The sequence below is a fragment of the Mercenaria mercenaria genome, chromosome 17 (genome assembly GCF_021730395.1).
Source record: "Mercenaria mercenaria strain notata chromosome 17, MADL_Memer_1, whole genome shotgun sequence".
NCBI classification, from domain to species: domain Eukaryota; kingdom Metazoa; phylum Mollusca; class Bivalvia; order Venerida; family Veneridae; genus Mercenaria; species Mercenaria mercenaria.
The window spans coordinates 7,763,005-7,789,754 of NC_069377.1; the positions used below are offsets into that span (position 1 = coordinate 7,763,005).

The 26,750-nt window shown below is 35.5% G+C and overlaps 2 protein-coding genes across 2 annotated transcripts in view; both read right to left on the reverse strand.

The window, feature by feature from the left end:
- Positions 1-16,937, reverse strand: part of LOC123536801 (uncharacterized) — a 94,302-nt gene extending 77,365 nt beyond the window's left edge. Inside the window, exon 1 of the mRNA XM_053528913.1 lies at positions 16,858-16,937. The gene's annotated coding sequence lies outside the window, so the exon portion shown is untranslated. The remainder of the gene's footprint in view (positions 1-16,857) is intronic.
- LOC128550256 (uncharacterized) lies at positions 755-26,720 on the reverse strand. The gene is made up of 3 exons (XM_053528912.1): positions 26,428-26,720; positions 10,597-10,834; positions 755-4,430 (listed from the first exon to the last, which is right to left on the reverse strand). The coding sequence occupies exon 3, from the start codon at positions 4,383-4,385 to the stop codon at positions 3,186-3,188; it is 1,200 nt and encodes a 399-aa protein (XP_053384887.1). The 5' UTR covers positions 4,386-4,430; positions 10,597-10,834; positions 26,428-26,720; the 3' UTR covers positions 755-3,185.
- Between the last annotated feature and the right edge of the window lie 30 nt (positions 26,721-26,750).

Here is a 26,750-nt window from a genome sequence, read left to right on the forward strand (position 1 = left end):
AAGCACCCCCATTTCAACAAAGTTTTTAGAGGACCTTATGATGATTCTACAGAATAAGTTCGAAGAATATCCATGAAAAGTCATTAAACGTTTGATATTTTAAGCTACTTAAAGAGTCCAAGCTGAACCGTATGAATAAATTCAATAAAGATCTAAGCTGGAATTATTAAACAAGTTTGGTATAATTCTGACGAGCAATTTCAGATGAGAATATGATAAGAAAATGTTTAAGTAAAACCGTTTACTCAGGACGCCAGATATTGTACTAATAGCTTACGGTGAACAAAATTCAGGTGAGCTTATAACAAAGGTACCAAACCTGCCATGATTTATATATTGACTGCATTTTTGGTTAATTGACCAAATGGTTTGTTGAATAATTACAAACTCTTGGTTGTGGAGACCACCTCCTTTCTCTGCCTTAAGAAGTTTATAACTCTCAAACATGTTATCTTATATCGTACAAAATATAATGTTTCGTTGATCATGAAAACTGGTTAACTGATTGAATGGATGTTTAATTGATTTACACACTGCTAAAGTAATATGCAGACTAATTCCTTTCTCTGCTGTACTAAGTTCGTCACTCTAATACATGTCAACTCTGGATACTGTTTGTTAATCATGAATGCTGTAGTAAAGGTCCCTTCTATGTCACATTTCGCAACGTTATAAATATTCTTTACCAATCTATTTCTCCATTTTACATAATCATCGCATTCTGAGACTTCACAAAGAAAAGGAAAACTTTAAAGTCTGATTCAATTTATTTTAGTCACACATTTCGTATATAGATATCACATTGTAACATATTTACACTTCATATATAAGTATACACATGTTAATTAACCACAGCTTCAGCAAAAACACAAAAATGTCATGAACCTGTCAGGAACATCATCATGTACACAATAAAGATTGCATCATCAGGTACAAAGTGAAAATCACATGATCATGTACAAAATGAAAACGGCATCATCATGTACTGAATGATAATGACTCACTTTGTAGATATTCTTTATGAACATGACTGGTACATAATTTATACATAATGAATATAACTGATTGATAAGTGAGCTGTTGCACATTTCATTACCTCTCATAAACAGACTCAATAAAACCGAGTCTGCTATTATTCTTCTTGGTTGCATTCTTTGCTTCTTTGCTTCCAAAGGATCTTTTTACAGATTTGTTTAAATCTGTATGATTAAACTTAAGACTTGAGCATGTGTACAAGTGATCAATGCAATAACGTATTTGTGATATCAATGTCTAGTTTGGTCATGGATACGAAAAGAACATATTACAAACAAAAAATGAAACGCTTCAATATAGGCATAAAACTCGAGTTTAAAACAAGATGTAATCAATCCTTATGGACAGACAACGTAGTTCTATAATACATCTCTTTTTTTTTCTATTCCAAAACTAGTGGATGAAAACAGAACTTGTGATTCCATGCATATAGGGCCTTACAGGTTGTGTCCCCGGTATTTCCAGAAATATTGACCAAGCATGTATAGTAATTAGCCTTCGGTTTTGTTTGGAATTTCACTCATAAAGACAAAGCTTATGTCCCTTGACTTAGTCGAAAGAATACACAAAGGCATACAAGTTTGTCTTTACTCTTTTGTCAACACATTTAAATCTGATATCCATTTTACTGTATGATGGTCTGACAGTGGTAGATTATTTAATAGTTGATATGCGTTGTTGTCTGTTTAAAATATGAAATTCTGTTTTCACCCACTAGTTTTACAGTAGAAAAAAAAGACGTATCATGTAACAACGTTGTCTGTCCATCCGCTCTTGCATCAACGACTTTGTGTTCGGTTATTCAAGTCAGAAATCATAACAGCTGCAGCTGTCATACTAAACAAGATGACTTCGCGCCATATCAGGATTTTGATTATTGTTTTTGGTCAAATGTCAAGGTCACAGTGACCTTGAAACTGAAAATGGTTTTCAGACAGCTTTCAACTTAATACATTGATAAGTACTACTAAATGAAAATCTCTTTTGATTTTGGGTCACTGGCTAAAGGGTCTGTGTGAAAGGGAACTGACTTAATTTCCGGTGTTCTTTTGTTTTTCGTTTCCAGGCTCTAAGTTATAAAGTATACTATTAGCTACAGTTTTTAAACTTTACATGATAATACCGCTTGGGAAGGATCATTATTGTCTTTGGGTTAGTAGGTCAAAGGTCAAGGTCTGTTATCTGTAGACTGAACATGGTTACAAACTTCAAGTCATGAAGTATGGAAAACTTCTCACAGCGGTTACCTTCCTTTGCATTCATTATTTATATAACGTAAGGGAAAGTAATCGCTGCGGGGAGTTTGTAAGGATAGATTAATGGCTTTCAGTTTTAAGAGAGTAAATTATTATAACTAAAGAAAGTTTTTTTGTGATTTTGGGGTCAGTGGGTAAAAGGTTAATGTCACAGGGACAAAACTTAAGTTCTTGTATTTCGCTCTAAGTCAAAAAGCATACTAGCTACAGCTTTCAAATTTTATTCGATGACTTAATTCTACTTTAAGAGGATCTTTATCATTTCGGGAGGTCAAAGGTCAAGGTCACAGTAACTGAGATACAGAAAATGATTTCAGAACTGTAAGTCATAAAGTATAATAGCTACGGCTTTTAAACTTGACTGATTTGGTGTCATTGATTGAAACTTTAATGTTTCTTATTTTCATCTGGAGGCAAGTTCCTTAAACAACAATTACTGCTCTACATTAGGCCCAAACAGACGGTAGTATTTGTACAACACCAATTAAATGTAAGATGTATAGCCAAATATCATCATGTTTGCGATGCTATTCCTTGATTTTGTAACTCTTAAGTCCTGACGTACAGATTTACAACATGTTCTATTTCGTAAGTTTTGGCTTACAAACCAGCCACGTTGACATGCAACAAAGTGGTAAATTAATAGCTGACAATGAGGCAAGAGAATGAAATTCCAGAAATAATTGCCAAAAATATTAACACAAATGTGAAACAAAAAAGGATGACATTGAAAAGTTATTTGATTTGTATGATGCGCATTCGGATTGGTAGGACACTTTTCTAAGAAATACTATAAAGGAACACATTGTCTACCCTTTTAACAATCTCTCTGTCGCAGGTTAATAACAGCATAATCACAATTACACAAATACATCCATTCCATCTATAATTTTGCTAGGGATCCACTTTGGAGTGATTTTTTTTGTTCCAATTGTATAAATTTATATATACATATAAACACATGATGCAAACGTACATAACCAAAGCACTTATCATTATAATAGGCTGCACGATATATTGCACAAGGGGTATTCGTTTGTATTTCACTAGTCTTTGTTTCCCCACAGGTTTCAGTTTCAGCTTACCGTTCAATTTTAACCTATTTGTAGAATTTTGCATGCTTCGCAAACTTTCTATTAATTTTTCTAGTATTTCCTCTGATTTTCCATGTATGTTTTTATAAGTATCGGATGTCAGTAATGGGTAGTTTTTTTCACGTTTATAACACAGTATTTTTTCAAGCAAAGTCAAAACACAAGTGCCTTTATCTTCCGAGTCTGTGTTTTCACATTCATAATGATGTTCAATCATAGCTATTTTAATCATGTACGAGGAGAATCCTTCACCTGGTATTTTCTCGCGCATAATCTCTGCGTGCCCATGTCCTCCTATTAAGAACTTAAGAAGTTTGTATACCGTAACATGTTTTGAAGACAATGTATGTTTCATAAAATGTACTTCTGTCTCGGTGAAAGATGTAACAGGATATGAATGCCATCTAGGTGTATTTATGCCTACTAAAAGGTAGCTTCCCGTCTTTACTATCTCTTCTCTAAACGACTTCAGCTTGCATATTGTTTCAACTGAATCGCCTAGTTCAGCGTCAATTTCTTTAACTGCTGGAACAATATCTACATACAAACAGGTGTCCTTACACTTATCTTGCTGATATATAAACATCAGCTTCGATGCCGGACCCTGGCGTTTAACAAACTTACTGAAACAAATTGTCCGTGATGCATTTTCAGAATACTTTAAGTCCTTGCGTAAAACTGTATGTTTTTCTTTTATTTTATCACTCACATCTACACAGTTAGGTGTATTCTTCTGAAAGACAAATATAAAGTCAAATTCATTTGGAAATTTGTTTTTCGTTCCCTCATAGAAGCTTCCAACTTTTAGAATATTATTATTCTTACAGTCGATTCTGTTTCCGCTTTCCTCGGTAATGATATCGTATAACTTCTGTACCAGAGTCTCAATTCCAGATTGAATAAACCTCACTTCTTCTTGTTTAATACTATAATCAGTTTCCGTTTCCTTTATGTAATCTAAATGTTTTTCTAAATTTGTTTGCTCTATCAATGGCCTCATTTGAACGATAACATCATTCTAAGATCTGCTTGAACAGTATTTTTACTGAAAATGTACAAAATACAATTAATTAACTGGTTATGGAAACATTCTTCAATTCAGTTACAATATGTCTGTCTGTGACTGATTTAGTTTAAACATATTTATTTCGAAAATAACATCAAGTCAAACTAAAAATTCAAAATCATCTTTCCAGATTTCTTTTCAATGATAGCTAAGTGTTTTTCATCATCTCCATGTATAAATATTTTTCATTTAAATTAGAATGTGTCTGTAGGACACAGGGTATGTCCCCATTGGTACATTTGTAACAAATAAGGGGCAATAATTAAAGGTTTGCAGTCTTAAGAGGGTTTAGCCTCAACAAACATTTTATGACAAGGATTCATTATTCTAGGTCATATACTTTTTGAGCTATAAGCATCACATACAAATATCCATTTTTTGCCATTTCAAGGGCCATAACTCTCTAATTAGCTCTAAGATTCTCAAGAAGAATGCCAAGCGTGCAAAGTCACATCATGATAAAGACCCGAGCAAGGTTTCATGAATTTACATTCAATACTTTTTTAGGTGAAAATGTGCATTTTTGACTGTTTCAGGGGCCATAACTTATAAAATAGGGGCTGGAGCCGGCCAAAACAGAGGTGCGCAAGTTTATATCATGATAAAGACTCATGCAAGTTTTAATCTATTTATATCATATACTTTTTAAACTAGGTGCGTCACAAGGTGGAAAGGTGCATTTTTGACTATTTCAGGAGGTAACGAAGGCAGACAAAAATAAGAGGTCCGCAAGTTCATATCATGATAAAGACGCATGCAAGGTTTAATCAATTTATATGAAACACTTTATGCGCGTCACAAGGGGCCATAATTCTATAAAAAAAAAAAAGGTGGGCGGTTCCAGATGAAAAAATAGAAGCTGCGCAAGTTCATATCATGATTAAGACTCATGCAATGTTTCATAAATCTATATCGGATATGTTTTGATATAGGCGTGCCACAGGGTGAAAATGTGCATTTTGACTATCTCAGGAGCCATGACTCTGGAAATAGTGGATAGAATCAGACGAAAAATAGGAGGTGCGCAAGTTTATACCATGAAAAGGACTCATGCAAGGTTTCATCAATTTATATCAAATACTTTTTAAGCTAGGCGCATCACGAACTTCGGACGGACGCACGGACGAGACAAATTGCATATGCCCCCACCACTCATGGAGGGAGTGGCGGTGGGAGGGGGGGGGGGGGGCACAAAAATGACCTTCTAATAATATCTGGAGTAAAATGGTCAACTCTTGTTTCGACAATGTTTCATTTTTTTTTTTGAATTTACACAGATATAGTCCATATCAAAAGTCTCCACAGCTAAATGAATTCAACAGAGTATATTGTCTGCTTTCAACACCTTGAAAGAGGCTTTACTGAACTTTCTTTTATCCTTTAGTAAATTCAAAATACAAGACTAGCCAAGAGTCTCAAACTCCTGGAAAAAATCTGAGTGAAAGAGAATGACATGTTCTTTATTATAATCTTACTAAAATCATACCAAAGTTGACCTGACAGAAGTTATAAAAGATTTTATAATGTAAAGAAACCCCTACTACAATTCGTCGCGTGAGTGGAACGATGCTCTATCTACCATTTTTTAAACGTGGCGAAAATCGCTTCCAAAGTTTAACTCTTGTCTAATTTCTTTATTTCTGGGCGAAAATGGTGATAAATATATCTACTTGTTCCTTGCGCTTAGTTCTTTCAGACTGTAAATGATTTTAAATACATTTCGTTTTTACTTTTCTGCATTTATGCATTTTTCACTTTGGAGATAGAGCAAATTTGACAAAAATAGAAAAAAATGTTAAAGGTGTATTGCTCTATCGGGAGATAGAGCACTGTGAATTTACAAAATTGGACATAGAGCAAGATAATATTTATTACAATTGTATATTGAAAATAGTGCGAGAGCTCTTAAACAGTAATGACAGTAATTGTACTCATTTTGAAATTAAAGGATGATTGGATTTGGTTTTAGTATCATCAAACTGACACAATATCATAGGCCATATTGCAACTTTCAAGATTTTCTTTGAGGAGGAGGACTCTAGTTGGCACGCGCGGATACCTGGGTATATGACTTTCTTCGTGTCAACTGGATGGCCTCCTCACATGAAAAAGCAAGGTTTCAAACAGTGGTGAAGGGCAGGTGTTCAAAGTCAGAAGATTTGGACTGATTTGCAAATGGTTTTACCATGCTGTCCGTATTGTTCAGGGTTAACTTAACTGCTACGCTATAGACGTAATTGGCTATTAAACTAGGCATATTGATCCTACTTATTTGCAGATGGGTATTCGTAAACCATATCGTAGTATTGTGTTAAATAACAACAGAAAGATTTTGAAGTTTAATTACTCAGTAACCGCAATAATTATTGTCAGCAATGAACAAAGATCTAAAATCTTTTTTAGTCTAACTATTCTGTTTGCCAAATACAACTAGTTTTTCATTACGCTGAGTAAGATTTTCCGTGTTTTGTTATCAGTTGGCATTAAGTTTGACATAAAACTAAGCATTATAACAATACCTAATGACATTGTCTTTGCATCTAAATATTCTCAGTAATAACTGTATTCTTTCATAAAACGACAGTTTTATATTATGTTCAATTTTTGCATGTTACTGTACTTGTCAGTCATACCAGTTCTCTTTTACACAACACAATCAATGTTATATTCATGTCTCTTTTTAGCTATTAATAATGGTTGATTGTACGGCGTCCATCGTCCGTCTTCCTGCGTCAACATTGTACTTAAAAAAATTTTCTCCTCTGAAACTACCGGTCAGTAAAATTTAGGGATAGATCTCTATCAAGTTTGATCAAATGATTAATCTTGGCCCCTTTAAAGGCAGCTACTGCCAGCTAGAGCAAAGAAAAAATAGGAAAAACATTTAAGGAACTTCTCATGAACCGCTCGATGGATCTTTATCAAACATAGTCTGTAGCATCATTATAACATCCTCTCCCAAACTGGTTCAGATGGGGACGATTGGCCCCTTTGAGGGGTTACCATAGCTAAAATTAGAAATTCCCTTAAATGATTTTATCTCATGAACCACACAATGGATCTTCTCCAAACTTAATTTGTAGCATCATTATAAGAATCTTCACCAGAATTGTTCTGTTAGGGGCACTTGGTCTGTTAGAGTTCAAAACAGAAATACCTTTAAACGATTACTCATGAACCATTTGATGGATATTCACCAAACTTGGTCTACAGACCAGTATAAGGTCCTTTCTCAAATTTGTTTGATTAAGGGCACTTTGCCCCTCTTAGGGGCAACTAGAGCTACAAATACTTTCTGGTCATGAATCGCTGGATGGATCTTCATCAGAGATGGCCGGTGGCATCATTAGAGAGCTCTCTCTCAATTGTATTCAAACGGAGACTGTTCGCTCATTCTAGGGCTAAAATCAAAAATACTACTTCTGATGAACCACTCAATTGAGTGTCATCATTCTCGGTCCGTAGCATCATTATATTGCCCTCTCCATTTTTTTAAATTGTGGTTTGGGGTGGGGGAGCGCATGGCCCTCTAAGGGACCACTAGACCTAAAGCTACAAATGCCTTTAAATGACTACTTCTCAACCGCTTGATGGATCTTCATCAAACTTTTATTAGGTCCTTTAACTAATTCATTCAATTAGTGTGGCCTCTTTTAGGGGCTGCTAGAGTTGCAAAATAGAGATACCTTTTACTAAATTCCTCTCTAACTCCTGAATGGGTCTTCATAAAACCTTGTCCAGAGCATCATTATAAGGTCTTTTACCATGTTATGTCTTATATCAAATCTATTCAAATAGGGACACTTTGGCCCTTTTAGGGACCACTAGAGTTGAAAAAGAAATAACTTTAGATGATTTCTTTCGATGGTTATGTGCTTTGGTGCGTGACAGCAAAATGATAATAAAAATAATGAACAGGTTAAAGGATTTTCACCAAGCCTAGTTAGAAGCAAAGTCAGATGGTTAAGGTTCAGTTGAAGGACTTAGGCCCATTTAGGCCTCTTGTTAACTTTTCACATAATTCTGACAATTAAATTAAGGTTCAAAGATATTACATCGCAAATAATATGTCCCGGTCATACCTTTCATGCTAATCTTATTGTATATATTCCATTTAGTTTCTGCATGTTGTTCTCAAATCTTGTGGCATACATTTCAACTTAATACTGAGTATCATAACAAGAATTCATAGCATTTAATTTGCAACTTAACATTTGCAGTCACAGCACACATGTTTCACATTTGGTAGAGTTACATCATGTGATACTTTAATAGTTTTGTTCATTGATTTTGATTTACACCAACCATTTGTAATAATAGACTACTTAAAATTCTAAAAAACATATATTATATCATTCTATTCTCTCTCACAAACACAGTCGTTTTTTATATTCCTTACAGTTTCTTCATGTACGTACTTTTATTTAGTGAGTTGAATTTCAGCATTGCATTCCTTGTTTGATATTTGTCATTGTTTTTTAAGTATTTAATTTTCAATTTTCTCTGTTGTCAAGGGTTGCTAGTTTAACGATAGGATTTTTGCGTCTGGAAGTAGGGATATTGTACTGCCAGTTCTTGTTGTCTTACGAATACTGCATTCACAGCAAAATTTGCATAGTTAAAAAAGTGATCAACAAAAAAAAATAGTTCGCGCCTTACTGTAACTTTGTAACGTAACATATGTTCTGTTTTTGGTTTTATTTCTACTGCTCTTAATAGACAATAACTTACTATCACAAATTTGCTTCTCGGAAACATGTTTGCAAATACCGTTGTTATATTCAGTGGTATTTCTTAAGATACAGCTTCAGAATGACGAAAATAGTTTCTATCCGAAATACACATCAGTAAGGTCTATTGCAAATCTTGCATGTATTGTCTACCTACAGCTTAATTGACAATGATATGTGTTTGTATAAGTAATAAAATGATAAAATAACCTGTATAAGCAATCTCACCTATGGCTAGCCTATGCATGTCGTGTAGATAGGCATTCTAAGTATATTTCAAACATGCTACAACTATGCCTATCCGCCATATTTTGTTGTGATCACATGCATGTAACTGTGCATTCTATTGGTTAAAATGGAGTTAGAGCAATTCTGGATTAAGTTAAATGGAGATACAGCACTCCTTTACAAAGTCTAATGATGATCACATGATATTAGTTTATGTGTATGATTGGTCAGAATAATTTTAAACATTACAGTGCTTTAAGTCCTGGAGATAGAGTACTTTAATCGTTACTGTTACATTCAAACAGAGGACATGGAGCAAAGTATTACGCGGGATCTTTCTCTATGACGTCAAATGTTACGTTTTCTTGCTCCAGAACGATAGAGCTCGGCGAGACAAACAAAATGATGTAAAAATCTCATTTTTTCAAAAAATGGAGATAGAGCACTATAAGAATCAAGCGACGAATTTACCATCATTATTTCCACTCATGAATGCACTAGTACTGAGTCATAACTGATCGTGTTCAAACACGCAGACTCTGTTTTATATCAACACACCTTAATATTAACAAAAGACAATAAACAGAGTCTGCGTGTTTGAGCCGCCGCCGCCCTTTACCATGATGATTTCTGGTCCAACAGGTATATTTGAATTAAATCACGAATTTTAAATAAATATAAATGACTGTCATTATTGAAAATAAATATAAGTTTGGTTAAAGAATACACTTTAATATAGAAGACAATAAACGGATAGAAAATCTAATTCATAATTTTTTATCATAACTGAAAAAATAAAGCCTTTAGAAACTGTATTGGTGTAAGCACAAAGGGATGGTATCATTTTACACTAACTCGGTGAACTTTTATAATGGTTCTATAGAAATGTGTATAATAATAGATCCTCTACTATTCTGTGAAAAGAGATATGGTTTCATTTTGAATGTTTAAAAATAATTGAAATAAATAAGTTAAATTGAGTTTATATAAAACACCGTTGAATATAATATTTAGGAGGGACCCTTTGTTTAAAAAAAAAATATATCGTTTCATAATTGAATAGATCGTAATAATATATAAGCGAAACTGAGCTTAGGTCCTTGAAACAGAATCCGTTCTATTGTTTATACTATTATCCCTGAACGTGTTGGGTCACGTCTACCCTTTATTGTTTCTTGATGACTCACCTCAGGGTGCAGCTCCCTATTGTTAGGTCATCGTCTGCTACTGTACAGATACATAAACATACCGTTCACGCCCTAGTGATTTCAAAAATTGACACCTCCCAATCCAAAATGGTGGTTTATATAGAATATATAGGATGACCTAGATCTATGGTAGCAGACGGCGGTTTTTTCTAGTACTTCGGACTTCCGAGCGATGTGGCCAAGTCAGGCGGCTTCCGATATCTTACGAGATGCAGATCTGAAAATAAAAAGATACCGGTTTACATCTTACTTGAAGAAGAAATAAAATACATAGTAAACTTCATACAAAGCATAGATTTTTAAATCCACAAGCCACCTGAAAGATAATTTCAGCCCGCGAAAATACATGACATTTCAGCCCAAATTAGCCATATCTCCAACTGGCCTTAAAATGTTAGGGGAAATGATAGAACCAAATGGCCACTTGCATTCTGTACTCAGTTTCAAGTATTACTTGCAGAGCTGGACAAAAATACCTGTCAACCGATTACTTTTTTCACTATTTTCAACTGTGTGAGGCCTATATGACATTTGACAGTTCACGAGACGCTCAATGCTGATAGTGGTATATATGCATTTCAAGCAGTTATATGAAAATGATGCCATCAAGCTTACATTCGCATCTGCCAGAATTTCTGCAACATACTATTCTTAAACTTGTTAATCACAAACTCACATCAACAAATATTTCAAACATCAAAACAGCCTTCACTTCAAGGTTTTATCTCTAATGACAGATTTTGTCCCTGGCCAATTCGAATCTGTGGCTGGAAACTACCAACTGCTACCTATACGTACGGGGTTAACTACTATAACATACAAGATGTCTGGTAAACAGCATCTAATACAAGAACAAACACCTTAAGGCAAGACTGTACAATTTTTGTTTGATATATGTCTGCAAGGTAGATTGCTAAGAGATGTTATGTACATTTCATTTACATTTGCTTTGATAAAGCAGCAGAACCAGACTAACATCAAACTTCATGATGTAACCCGTCTGATACCAGATCTTGCGGACCAGCTATATAAACTGTCTGGCCAGAGTCCCTTCACTTCGCATTTTACACTATACAAGATCTCTTGTGTTTGTGATTTGAAGGGTAAACTGATTATTTCAGGTAAATAACTTTATATTTCTTTGTATTAAATTTGGACTTATTTCTGTAAAGTCTTGTGGCAAACTTAAAGACAATTTAGGTAAAACTTATGCTTAAATGTTTAGAATATTTTCTAGTACAAGTTTTCATTATTTTAAGTGATTTGAATAGTCACTGAGAGACAGATTATTTTATGCTGCACTTTAAAAGTTGTTGTATTCTAGTTATTGTAATAATTCAAATAGCTTCACTTAGTAAATCTATTTTGAAGATGGTATTATTTAAGCTTAATGTAACTAATTGTTACCTTCATTTAACTTTGATGCTGATCTGAATATTGATATTAAAGGAGTCATGTCTTAAGAAAAGAAATGTCTTACTTAAAAATATAACAGTACGTTGCAATTGTTAAGGAAAGTATTAAGCTCAATTACACAGATTCATCGGTGCTTTATGTTTATACTGCATTGTAATATATATGTATCATACAGAAAATGATAATAAACTTCGCATTTTACACTATACATGATCTCTTGTGTTTGTGATTTGAAGGGAAAACTGATTATTTCAGAACACGAAGTCCCCTTCGAAAACTTTCCCACAACACGATTAAAACATTTATTTTATGATTGCCGTTATAGTAACTTATACTGGACTGAGGTCAAAAGATGAATAAACGAAACTTATCCGAATATTTCCACTAAATGGTCAAAGACAGATATTATTCTAGGTAACGAAAAATTTACCATTGCATTAATGCATATATTACTAAATGCGAAATTTATTATATATCTAGAAACATATTTCCAAGCTTTCAATTGTTCAAAACACAAATGAAAATGCTATTGAAACTTGAACATTTTAACGCTAAGAAAGAAAACAAATTAGACAAATTCAATGTGAAATGGAGTGATTTTTTAATCTCTGCTTTCACTAGACAATTAATCTTTCTTCTGTACAGCCCGTTTCTGAATCTCCGCAGTGCCGCACCACCAACCCCAATTTTGTTTCTGTCCCTTCACCCCCCCCCCCTCCCCCCCTTTTTTCCCAACCAAGAAAGATGAATAACTGTGTTATGATTAGCGTATTATGCTTGTAGGAATTTTTTCCCTTTATTTAGAACTACTATTATACTATGGTATTGCTTTGACCCTTGTTTTGTTTGACACAACTGGTTCTAGACCAGTGTAGATCTTGATTGGCCTGCACAACAGTGCAGTCTGATCAAGATCTGCGCTGTTTCGCCTATTGGTCAGTATCTTTTGGTAAACATCCTTTAATCTCTCGATAGTACTGTCCGAATTAAAAGAACAGACTAATTCTCTAAAGAAATCTAACATGGCAAGAATCAGGGCTATATACAAGTTTTGGATAATACAAATTTTTCAAATAACTCAGTATGTAATCACCTACTTATAGAATATTTCACATACTATATGCTATATGCTGTAACCTACTTTTGATAAATAATAAAAAAAAAATGAATTATGGAACTTATGCAACACAAGTCAGTTTATCACAGTGAAAATATGTGTGAAGTTTCAACCCTTTCCCACAAGTGGTTACTGAGATACCAACTTACATACAAAAACTTTTTTAAAAGCAAATCGAGACGCCTACGCCGACGCACGGGCGAGACTAGTAGCTGTACCATTCTTTGAAAAGGATTAGGCCTAATAACGCGACAGTGCAGTCTGATCAAGATCTGCGCTGTTTCGCCTATTGGTCAGTATCTTTTGGTAAATATCCTTTAATCTCTCGATAGTACTGTCCGAATTAAAAGAACAGACTAATTCTCTAAAGAAATCTAACATGGCAAGAATCAGGGCTATATACAAGTTTTGGATAATACAAATTTTTCAAATAACTCAGTATGTAATCACCTACTTATAGAATATTTCACATACTATATGCTATATGCTGTAACCTACTTTTGATAAATAATAAAAAAAAATGAATTATGGAACTTATGCAACACAAGTCAGTTTATCACAGTGAAAATATGTGTGAAGTTTCAACCCTTTCCCACAAGTGGTTACTGAGATACCAACTTACATACAAAAACTTTTTTAAAAGCAAATCGGGACGCCTACGCCGACGCACGGGCGAGACTAGTAGCTGTACCATTCTTTGAAAAGGATTAGGCCTAATTACGCGACTGAGTATGTGCCTTTGTCATGCGTAGTTGATTTCGTGAATGATCGAATTTAAAATATGTTCTTAAAGATCCGCTCCAGTCCTACCTTTTAACCTTAAATTGTCACTGAAAAAGCATGAACATCCTGACTATGAACTATGAAATAAAGTGTGGCGCGTGGCCATTGTAATCATGGGTTGCATACACACAATAGAATTTGAATAGCCGCGGAGCAGGGCTTTAAATATCATAAATAGTTTGCACATTTAAACATGTTTTTGAAAAACATACAAATTATACCAAAAGTTCCTTCTAGGGCACATCTATATAAATATAAAATGACCATCTTGTAAAATATTGGTTGCAATGTCTGTTTTATACTGCCAAAAATATCAGGTAAGTATTTACGCTAGTTAATTGTTAAATCCAAAAACAAATTAAATCTGTTACCTCCTTCTGTAGATTAAAGTAGATAATTACCGGCCGGCAGGCAATTAAGGGGACGCATACTTTGAAATTAGAAAAAAGTGGGTGGGGTATGATAAAATTTACCTGCAAAAAAGTACAAGGTTTTGGTACATGAAATGGATATTGTTTCAACTGTTATAAGTACATAAAGGATTGCTCACTAAAATAAAAATGAGAAAACTGAAACAAGAAAGTTATTGTTGAATTACATAAGACTTATTGTGTACATTCAAAGTCAACAATTAAGACTTTTTGGTGCGAAAATAATAGTGCTTCACCTTGTCCAAACATTTATCAATGTCCTACAGATTCTAATTTAAAGAAAGAATGTGAAATATGGTCACTGTCTTGCTTTTCATTTGGCATATGTAAGCTAAAACACATTATTTAGTTTGTTTACAAAGTAGTGCATAAGAAAAGATACGGTGGTCAAGGAATGCCACATTCCAAAACTAAAAGAGTATATTCCCCTTAATACATTAAACATTTATCGTTACAGAAGTCTAGTGGCTTAAATAAGGGCCTAGAAATGTTGCCATTATTAATTTTTAACTTGGTATTCATGAACTACAATGCACTTAAATATCAAAACACATTCAACAAACTTTTGAAAATGTATTGTCTTAAAAATCCCTAAAATAAGGTATGAAATTTGGTTGAGAGGTCCAATCAATGTGTATATGTGCAAAAGTAACATTCTAATCTTGTTCACAAAAGTTACTAATACACAGCAGGCATGTCAATGATCAAAACTGGACGAATATACAGTTATCCTCACTTTAATGTCATTTATAATTTGTCCTTGAATTCTCCACCATACTTTTCATAACTCTGTTTGCACGAGTTGCACGAGAATGCTGTCATTCACGTAAAAAATGGGGTCAAATAAGTTGTAAATGCAATATCATCCAAACGTAATTAATGGATTATGCAGTTCAAGATAAACTTTATCTCATAACGTAACGAACATGTATAATGTTGTAACAACAACTATACTTACACTGATTTAAGTAGCAGTCGGTTTATAAGTGACTTTATTGATTCATTTTGTGTTTTGTTATTGTTGTCAAAAAGTATAACGGAAGTGCCTCACAACTGAAGCGGAAACCAGTTTGATGCGCAAAGTAGTCCATGTAAGTAATATTTTTTGACAAATGTCCACAGAAATTAATAATTTTCTAATATTAAAGACGAATATCTGAATAGGATTCATTATTTGATAAGAAATTATAATCATCAACATGTTTTTTTTAAAAATCGTACACGTGCTGACACCTAAGTTGTCTCCCGTTGTTTATTAGAGTTACCTTTCGTCCGGCGCAGTAATACATTTGCAGTGAATCGCCGAGAAGTCGTGGGAAAATTAAAAACCATGTAAATAAACTAAAATTAACCACCTTTTCAAGATGTATTTCAAGTGATCGCCATTATGCATTTAACCCGCCTGACCTGTGTAGCATCTTAGATATCTGTTCTAAGGTATTCATTGTGTAGAATGTCATGTTATGCCCTTGCAGTGCTAATCCCACTCTGATTTTTTTTGTTTACATTTTTATCAATGAGAAATATGGCGTCCATCCCGAGCTGAAATGATGTGGCGTTAAATTTTTACATGTTTAAGCAAACCTGGTGTGTTAGAAAGAAAATCTCATCCCTTCAACATTATTTGGAACACTGTTATTGTAAAAAACCTGTTATTTCCTTATACAAAAGCTTAATATTTTGTGTTGAATGTACTTTCACAAAGACCTCTGTTTTCCTATTACATTCATAGTACCACATCCTTATCCACAAAATACTGAATATTACAGGTGTCCATCAGTATTATATCAGTTTAGGAATATGTTTTTTATTTTCCCACCATCGATTTCTTGAATATGCACCCCTTCCGCATTTCTGTATGAACTATGAATGTAGCAATATGCGTCCCCTTAAGCATTAGGGGAGGAGCTTTACTACCTATGAGAGAGTCAGCAGACGACTGTAATCTGATCATGTAAACACAGAATTCGTCTGCTTGATATCTAAAAGCATCTAATGCGGCAATAAAACATTGACCTGGTTATTTGATGTGGGAAAATTTGTTACATTTGTTATAGGGTCGCAATGGAGTATGTTTTCATATATTAACCATGCAATTGAAGGTAACGATAATATTTGGTTGTTTACATTTAAATTTGCTGATATATGTCTATCTGTAGAATGTACCTATGTTATGTTCAGGAGGAAATAAAAGAATCAATTAATCATCCTCGGGTTTAGTATTGTGTAACCCATGGATTCCCCCCAATTAAGAAAGAATAGTTTAACGTCAGAGGTTATTTCTAAGGTCATGGAGTTTTATTGGCCGGCCTGTAATGACAACAGCTTTCGGTATCAGTAGCTCAGTCAAGTGTGACTTATTAAACAGTAATATTCCTTCTCAAGAGAAGGAATAATAATGATGTGTAAAAAGAAAACAAACGTTTACCCATTAATCCTGAACGTTAATACTTTGATTACGAATAAACATTTAACTTTACAGTAAATCAATACCTTTTTACTAAATGAGAATTGAGAAAGAAACTTTGTTTTCTCCCCCCTCCGTTCCCCGTTTTGTAAAATTCTGTTTTACTAATGTCTATAAATACCTAGACTGGTGCCCGTGTTTACTCTCTACATTTTATGATTGTGGAGCGGTAGTCGGGAACCAGACTAATAAATACCATGTTCTGGCATGAAAGGGGCAATTAGCCGGATATGCCTCCAAGGTCCATCAATATATAGTGCAATATTCCTGCCTAGTAAAGGCCATTTTCATGCCAGATATAAGATTTATTGATGCTTGATTGTAAAACGGAATGTCCGCAGATGATTTTAAGCTACGTTATATGCTTCAAAAAGTTGATTTGAAGCTGCCTTGTAAAATGAAAGTGAAAGTAGGTATTTCCTGATGTCTACCTACGCAATATTAGCGTTTTCATCACGTGTCTCAGTCACGTGACCATGATTTCACTGCATTATGGTCAACCCCATATTTTTGGGGTATATTTTGATTGCCTAAAGACAGACCTTCAAGACAAGGGTAGTCTCGCAGGAAGTGAAAGGCTAGAAATCTTGATAAAAATATGTTTGTAAGTTGTTAATTTTATATAGAAAATAGTAGCGGAGGCATTTAATACCTTCATACCTAATTCTAGATATAAAAGGGATGTAATGATAATTAATAGGTGACTTGTTTCATACCAAAGTTATGGCCCTTTAACCACAAATACATCAAAAACAATATAAAAAAATATCACCCTTTTGTTACAGATACATAGAGTTTTCCATTTTCATTCCTACATTAGCCTTATTCCTCGGATATTTTTCAAATTATCCCCCACATATGTCTTATATATTTCTTTTACCAAAGAGCTGTCTAATGACACCACGTTTGGCTTTTGACACCGTCCAACATAAAACTAGATCACATACAATATGTCCGTACCAAAGTGTTGTAAATTGAAATAAGGTGACAATCCTGAATGTGGGGGCGGAGCTGCAGTTCAAGGGGCAGAACCCCTGTATGGGGTCGTACGTGCGGTGTTCTCCAGCGAAAACGCATTTTAAGCTTTGCAATACCTTCTACATTCCATCTAAAAGATGTGCTAACTATATTTTTCTTGAAATTCTACACAAGAAAATTTTTTAATCACAACAGTCAAACGCATTTTGTGTTATTTCTGGTGTTACCTCACCATAACCCTAAACATTTCTGTTTCTAGCCTAGTTCAGTTTAAATTTTAAATTAACAACCAGGCTGAAAAAAAAAAAAAAGTGGTATTTCAATTTTAACATACATTACATTCCAAATATACGATTTAGGATGAACTCGAAATGTGAACACTAAACATTACGGTGTTCCGTTTGGACAATCGTGACCTTTTATTGAATCCTTCACCGCGATATACCATAGTACGATGGTGATAATGCCATGGTGCGATAGCACGATGATGAAACAACGATGGTACGATGGTGAAAACGTTATGGCACGATGATGAAATCGCGATGATGCGATGGTATGGTGGTGAAATGTCGATGTAATATCATCATATCATCGTTTTCATCATCGTATCATCGCGTTTTCACTATCGTATCACCGTACTATCGCGTTTTCATCATCGTACATTTGCGTTTTCACCATCGTGCCATCGCGTTTTCGTCATCATAACATAGAGGATATTTGTTTGTTTGCAGTGTGATATCGAAATATATCTCACCGATAAGGGAGACCAGCAATTATAAAGGCAACAAAGGGAGTCAATTATATAATATATTTCAAGGGAGATAATTTTATCTGAAAAAAAAGAAGTTCGGCACTGTGAGTGATACAGAGAAATATCTCACTGATATTTTGCAGTATTTCACCAGCTAGCATAAATCGCATTATCTCATCGTACCATCGCGTTTTCACCATCGTACCATCATGTTTACACCATCGTGTCATCGCGTTTTCACCATCATATCATCGCATTATCACCATCGTACCATCGCATTTTCACCATCGTATCATCGCCTTCCGGGGCGCAGTTGTACAGTATATGTGTCAGTAAAATACAGGTTTGATATAATCTTATTTTCACATTGCACTATGTACCTTCGACATCCTGACAAGAATAAGCTGAGTTTGAATAATACCATGTGACTATTACACCAATCTTTTTGTTTATTTCATGCATACTATGTACCTCAAATACAAAGAACGTGGCATTGAAGATTTTACACAGTTTTAAAGAACTGAGCACTGAATACTTTGTAAAATATTTTGCAAAAGAGCAAAATCTAAATGGTAAATTTCTTCTCACAAAATACATCGAGATACATTCATCAATTATTGACAAAAATACGAGTGCACGGCACTACGCATTTCTAACCGGAAGGCGATGGTACGATGGTGAAAACGCTATGGTACGATGATGAAAACGTTATGGTACGATGGTGAAACCACGACGGTACGATGGTAATAACGCCATGGCACGATGGTGAAAACGCGATGGTACGATGGTAAAAAGGCGATGGTACGATGGCGAAACCACGATGGTACGATGGTCATAACGCGATGGCACGATGGTTAAAACGTGATGGTACGATGGTGAAAACGCGATGACACGATGGTGGAAATGCGATGTCACGATGGTGAAAACGCGATGGCATAATATTGCGATGGTAAAAACGCGATAGTACGATGATGCAAACGCTATATTACATCGACATTTCACCGTCGTACCATCGCGATTTCATCATCGTGCCAATGTGTTTTCACCATCGTACCATCGTTGTTTCATCATTGTGCCATCGCACGATTGCGTTTTTGTCATCGTGCCATCATGCATCGCGGTTTAATATCAAACAAAATGTCACGATTGTACAAACGGAACATCGTAGAAAATTCGTTACAGCGGTAGTATAAATGCTACCACCTGGAAACAGGGATACGAAGGGTTTTGATAAAAACGAAAACTATCTGCATTGGAAGGGGTTGGGGACGGGTGCTATAAGAATTTAACTTACCAAAGATTATCGTGGTTGCGAAAAGATAGATTCATTACCGATTCTAAATAGTCCTACAAACTTTAGAAATCACACAGCTGCGTTATCAAACTTTTTTTAGACAGAATTACATGTGTAAAACTCAGGCAGCGACATCTTGGGGAAAAAATGTAATCTAGTTCTAGCATGTGTTTGCAGAGAGGAAACTCCATCATCTGCTGTTTTAATGGATCCATGGGTTTTTCCTGTGAAATGACGCCACGTTCGCGGGGTATTAGAGGGGCCCGAAAAGGGGTCTGTAGAACGTCAAATTTTAACATGTTCGATAGTAATGCCCGGACACCAATTTTTCATGAATATATTTATCGTGAACTGGCCATATGACCTGGAATTATGAAAAAGACAAATGATATTTTATATAACTGTAAAAAGATCACAAGTTTGCGTCAAATTTATTCGTCCAAGCCACACGGACAAATGCGACAACAGAAAATAGAATAATTATGCCACAGATATCTGGACAGTGTAGTGCTATAACACCTCTTTAATATTTTGGCAAATTAGTATTGCTGTCACAAAGAAAGTAAGTTTTCTTGTTGAAAGTGTATGTATCGTCTGCTAGTCGTGAAGTAAAAACATGTAGCCTTAATTTTAAAACCCTCCAGAGGGGTCTCTCTCTTGCGCATGCGCATTAAAAACGGAAGCCCCGCCAGTGAAAATGTAAAAAAAGTAACCATGCGGTAGGATTTCCACGATAATTATACTCAAATGATTACCTGTGAAAAACTGAACTTGATAAACTTCTCCAAAACAAGCATCTGTATGATTAGGCACAAAAATATGTAGACGAATCGCGAAAATAGAGCATTGCGGGAGCGTGTCCGGTGACTACTGCTGTCCGGGGACTACTCGCGTGCCAGTAGACGGACAACCATTCTCACCAAGCAAACGTTTGAAGTGAATTAAATACACACGCCATAACGCCGCTTGGCAGAAAAAATAGGCAGTACCGTTTCATCTACCGTTGATTTTATTCCATGGAAGTTCATTCCAGATGCAATATTCCATGATGTAAATACGGATAGCTAAATCCTGAACAAACGCTTTGCATGAGTCATTTTCCGTTTCTACGAGCGTTTCCGTTATAAAAACATTTTTGTGGTAATTGCAAATATGGTAGGCATACGCTATACATTATTGACATGGTCTCACATACCTATTAAGAGCGCGTTTATAAAAATATTGGCGCAAATGTCTTTTAGCAGTTATTCTAAAAAACAAGATGGCGTCATTTTGAACAAAAAAAAAATAAAGTAAAAAAAGAAGTCCGGCAAAACAGCAAAATCTGGTCCACTCCTATTTTTGCACTTTATTTCGGATAATGGTAGGATAAAAATTAATAAATTATGGCATGATAAATAGAATAACAGGTTACTGTCTTTTGAGAAAGGGTTTCTCAGACGAGGCTAGATATGGTCCTGGAAGGAGCGAGGCTTGTTAATAACAAGTTATTCTCTATTTTGGTCTTCCTGAAATATTAAAGCTGAAAGTCACCCCATGGCTAAATTTTGCCGGTGTGATTTAAGAGCCAACAAAAGAACCAACACATCATCATGCGAAAAAAATCTGCTGCCAACTGCATAGCATAAAAAGGACACGGAGCAATTGTTCCATCGTTACTAAAAGGGTCGTCACATAAACAGGACATGGGCCAATTGTTCCATCGTTACTATAAAAGGGTTGTTGCGTAAACAGGGGACGGAGAGCAATTGTTCCGTCATTACTAAAAGGGTCGTCGCATAAACAGGACACGGAGCAATTGTTCCATTGTTACTAAAAGGGTCGCCGCATAAAAAGGACACACGGCAATTGTTCCATCATTACTAAAAGGGTCGTCGCATAAACAGGACACACGGCAATTGTTCCATCATTACTAAAAGGATCGTCGCATAAACAGGACACGGAGGAATTCTTCCATCATTACTAAAAGGATCGTCGCATAAACAGGACACAGAGGAATTGTTCCATCATTACTAAAAGGGTCATCGCATAAACAGGACACGGAGCAACTGTTCCATCGTTACTAAAAGGGTTCTCGCATAAACAGGACAGGCGGCAACTGTTCCGTCGTTACTAAAAGGGTTGTCGCATAAACAGGACAGGCGGCAACTGTTCCATCATTACTAAAAGGGTTGTCGCAATTGTTCCATCATTACTAAAAGAGTCGTCGCATAAACAGGACACGGAGCAACTGTTCCATCGTTACTAAAGGGTTGTCACATAAACAGGACAGGCGGCAATTGTTCCATCATTACTAAAAGGGTCGTCGCATAAACAGGACACGGAGCAACTGTTCCATCGTTACTAAAAGGGTTGTCACATAAACAGGACACGGAGCAATTGTTCCATCATTACTAAAAGAGTGTCGCATAAACAGGACACACGGCAATTGTTCCATCATTACTAAAAGGGTCGGCGCATAAACAGGACACGGAGGAATTGTTCCATCATTACTAAAAGGGTCGTCGCATAAACAGGACACGGAGCAACTGTTCCATCGTTACTAAAAGGGTTGTCACATAAACAGGACACGGAGCAATTGTTCCATCATTACTAAAAGAGTGTCGCATAAACAGGACACACGGCAATTGTTCCATCATTACTAAAAGGGTCGGCGCATAAACAGGACAGGGAGGAATTGTTCCATCATTACTAAAAGGGTCATCGCATAAACAGGACACGGAGCAATTGTTCCATTATTACTAAAAGAGTGTCGCATAAACAGGACACGGAGCAATTGTTCCATCATTACTAAAAGGGTCATCGCATAAACAGGACACGGATCTATTGTTCCATTATTACTAAAAGAGTGTCGCATAAACAGGACACAGGGCAATTGTTCCATCATTACTAAAAGGGTCGTCGCATAAACAGGACACGGAGCAACTGTTCCATCGTTACTAAAAGGGTTGTCACATAAACAGGACACGGAGGAATTGTTCCATCATTACTAAAAGAGTGTCGCATAAACAGGACACACGGCAATTGTTCCATCATTACTAAAAGGGTCGGCGCATAAACAGGACACGGAGGAATTGTTCCATCATTACTAAAAGGGTCATCGCATAAACAGGACACGCGGCAATTGTTCCATTATTACTAAAAGAGTGTCGCATAAACAGGACACGGAGCAATTGTTCCATCATTACTAAAAGTGTCGTCACATAAACAAGACACGCGGCAATTGTTCCATCATTACTAAAAGGGTCATCGCTAAAACAGCACTCGGGACAATTGTTCCATCATTACTAAAAGTGTCGTCGCTAAAACAGGACATGGGGCTATTGTTCCATCATTACTAAAAGGGTCGTCACATAAACAGGACACGGGGCAATTGTTCCATCATTAATAAAAGGGTTGTCGCATCAACAGGACACGGGGCTATTTTTCCATCATTACTAAACGGGTCGTAGCATGAACAGGACACGGGGCAATTGTTCCATCATTACTAAAAGGGTTGTAGCATAAACAGGACACGGGGCAATTGTTCCATCATTACTAAAAGGGTTGTCGCATAAACACGACACGGGGCAATTGTTCCATCATTACTAAAAGGGTCGTCCAATAAACAGGACTCGGGGCAATCGTTCCATCATTATGGGTTGTCGCATAAACAGGACACGGAGCAATTGTTCCATCATTACTAAAAGGGTCGTCGCATAAACAGGACACGGGGCAATTGTTCCATCATTACTAAAAGGGTCGGCGCATAAACAGGACACAGGGCAATTGTTCCATCATTACTAAAAGTGTCGTCGAATAAACAGGACACGGGGCAATTGTTCCATTATAAGTAGCATAAACTGGACACGGAGCAATTGTTCCATCATTACTAAAAGGGTCATCGATGTTAGCAGCTTTCTTTGTTTTTGTTGGTACTATAAATCATGTCAAGTGGGTAAAAAATTTGCCCACATTGGAACAAGATGAAAATAAAAACGGTGCTAAAGACCAAGTTTTATGAAGATTCATTATGCAGATAATGAGAAGTCATCCTGTATTTAGTTCTAGCAGTCCTAACCGGGTCCATCTGTCTCTTTCTGAAAAAGTAAGGCGACAATGTTATATAAATACAGTAACTACAGACCAAGTTTGATGAACATCCTTCAGGCGGTTCATTAGAAAAAGTTGTGTAAAACTATTTCTACCAGATACTCTAAATGACTAAATGGTCTCTACACGGGGCAGAGTTCTCCCATTACAAATTTGAGTGAGGACCTTATAATGATGCTACAGACCATGCTTGATGAAAATTAAACAATCAGTTCATTAGAAGAATTGTTTATTGGTCTTTCTACTTTTAGTTCGTGTGGCTCCTAAATGGGGCAAAGTAACAAATGAAGAAATCTTTGTGGTTGGAATGGACCTTACAATGATGCTACAGAATCTGTGTGTGAAGTTTCAATCCATTCCGACAAGTGATTACTGGGGTATATGCATACAAATAAAAACTTATTCAGGCCCAGATGTTGATCAGTCATTAAGTTAAAACTGCTGATTTTTGCAATTTATCAATGATAACAAAGTTTATTAACTATAATTGTAAAATGTACAAAATTGTATAAAGGCAAATTTCAGTTTTAAATATAAACATTTATAGACTTACAAAGTCTGTTGAGAATACTGAAATACACCAACTGTACGGAAAGCAGTACTTAAATACACCAACTGTACGGAAAGCAGTACTGAAATACACCAACTGTACGGAAAGCAGAACCGAAATACACCAACTGTACGGAAAGCAGTACTGAAATACACCAATTTTACGGAAAGCAGTACTGAAATACACCAACTGTATGGAAAGCAGTACTGAAATACACCAACTGTACGGAAAGCAGTACTGAAATACACCAACTGTACGGAAATGCACAACTACAAATTAAGTAAACTTTATAAAGTAACATAATTATAGGTTATTAGCTTTGTATCGGGAAATATGCACGAGTTCTTCAGCGGAAACATTGTGCGACTTTAGGAGCGCAATATTCTTCCGCTGAAGAACGAGTGCATATTTCCCCATGTAAAGATAATAACTTTTTTATTACATACACATCTACACGTATAAATATTATGTGAATACCATAAATATGTTCAATAACCTAAATAGGATTGACAATACTAAACGTAATAGAAAAATATAGTGCAACAACACACACTGAATTACGTCACGCACCCGATATGAAATTCAGGCGTCAGTGTATGGAAAAATATTGACGTTTCCGGTACTAGTGTAACTTAACGGGGAATAGAAACGAGTATGTAATAACATCTTTAATATGTTAAGATTATCAATTTTGTGATACAAACTGTTAATATATCATTTAGTGAATATATCTAAATTCTAAATTTTAGTTGCATCCTATACAAGAAAAATTGCCAATCAAAATATAACATGATCTTTCATGATAAACTTTCAAACAAATCAATCAATTAACATTATTTTCATAACTTATGATTACAAACAAAATACAAAATTATCATGTGCTACAAAAGTTAACAAAACCAGTCAGCATGTAACTATGCTATGCAACACTGACCAGGCACTTTGCTGATGAAGGCTGTGTGATGCGGCCAGAATATACAAGGTATAAGATATTTTGTTCTGAGTAATGGAAAATAATCATCCTAGACAGTCAGCATGTGTTACGTGGGATCTTGTCAACCTAAGAAACATAATATCGCCCTATGTGCAAGCCCTGTGTGTTTCCATTTTCAAAGGTTTATATAACCTATATCTCCCGACCAAGCAAGCCTGTGTTATTTGTTTCTCGTTAATCGAAGTCAACTCATCTGAACACTTACAGGTCCAGTGTTTTGGAAATGAATTCAAACAAACGTCTTCTCAGCTGGCTAATAAGATCATTAGAACGCTTGTCTATTTGGGGGGTTTGGAAACAAATAACATGTTGATATTGTCTGAACTATAGTATTTATTCAAAATGGTTCTCTGCTGGTCTATTGAAATTCTACATTGAATGTTTCCTTACGGTATAATTGAACCCCACCATGAGAAAACCAACATAGTGCGTTTGTGACAAGCATGGATCCATGCTGTTCGCTAATGGTTTCTCTGATTGCAAATACGCTTTGAAAGTTAACTGCATGGATCAAAATCAGACTGTGCGGATGAGCAGGCTAGTCTGGATCCAGGCTGGTCGCAAACACACTATGTTGGTTTTCTTATGTCGCGGCTCAATTTATTCTGCTTCTACTTAGACAGGTACCTTCAAACTATGAAAGAGATGAAATTAAGTGCCCAAGGCTGCATGTCATTAGATTTTTTTCAGTTTTCTTCACTGAAACACATGTTCAGGAACTATGAAAATAGTAAATCTGACATGGATTCCAGTAAATTAACTTATCCAATAATAACTCCCTGAGGCCGATATCGTAATATATCTGCTGCGGCGAGATAAGAATTACCACCTAACGTCGAAGAACATTTTCTGAGCTTATCACAATCTCACGCGCATGCAGTCAATTGAAATCATGCAGGGAATCATTGGTGATTAAAATAAATTAAAATAAACTTACAAAATCTTCGAAGTTTCAAAAAATATTTTTATATCCTATTTCATCCGTAACCTATATCCAAATAGAAAAATATTTTCACTTCGAAGTATTCACAATTTTAACAAACCTACTGCGTTGAAAATATTTGAACGTTTCTGGTTCGCTTACTTTTTCACATGTAAAGACATTGAACTCCACTAAAAATAGAAATACAATATTAACAAAGACTATGTACAAAAGCATACTTAAAATTGACACCCGTTTTTGTGTGAATATTGATGATGCCTTTGTTTAATTTTGATGTATACAGGTACACAAACGTTTTGTGACACGCGATGAGACAG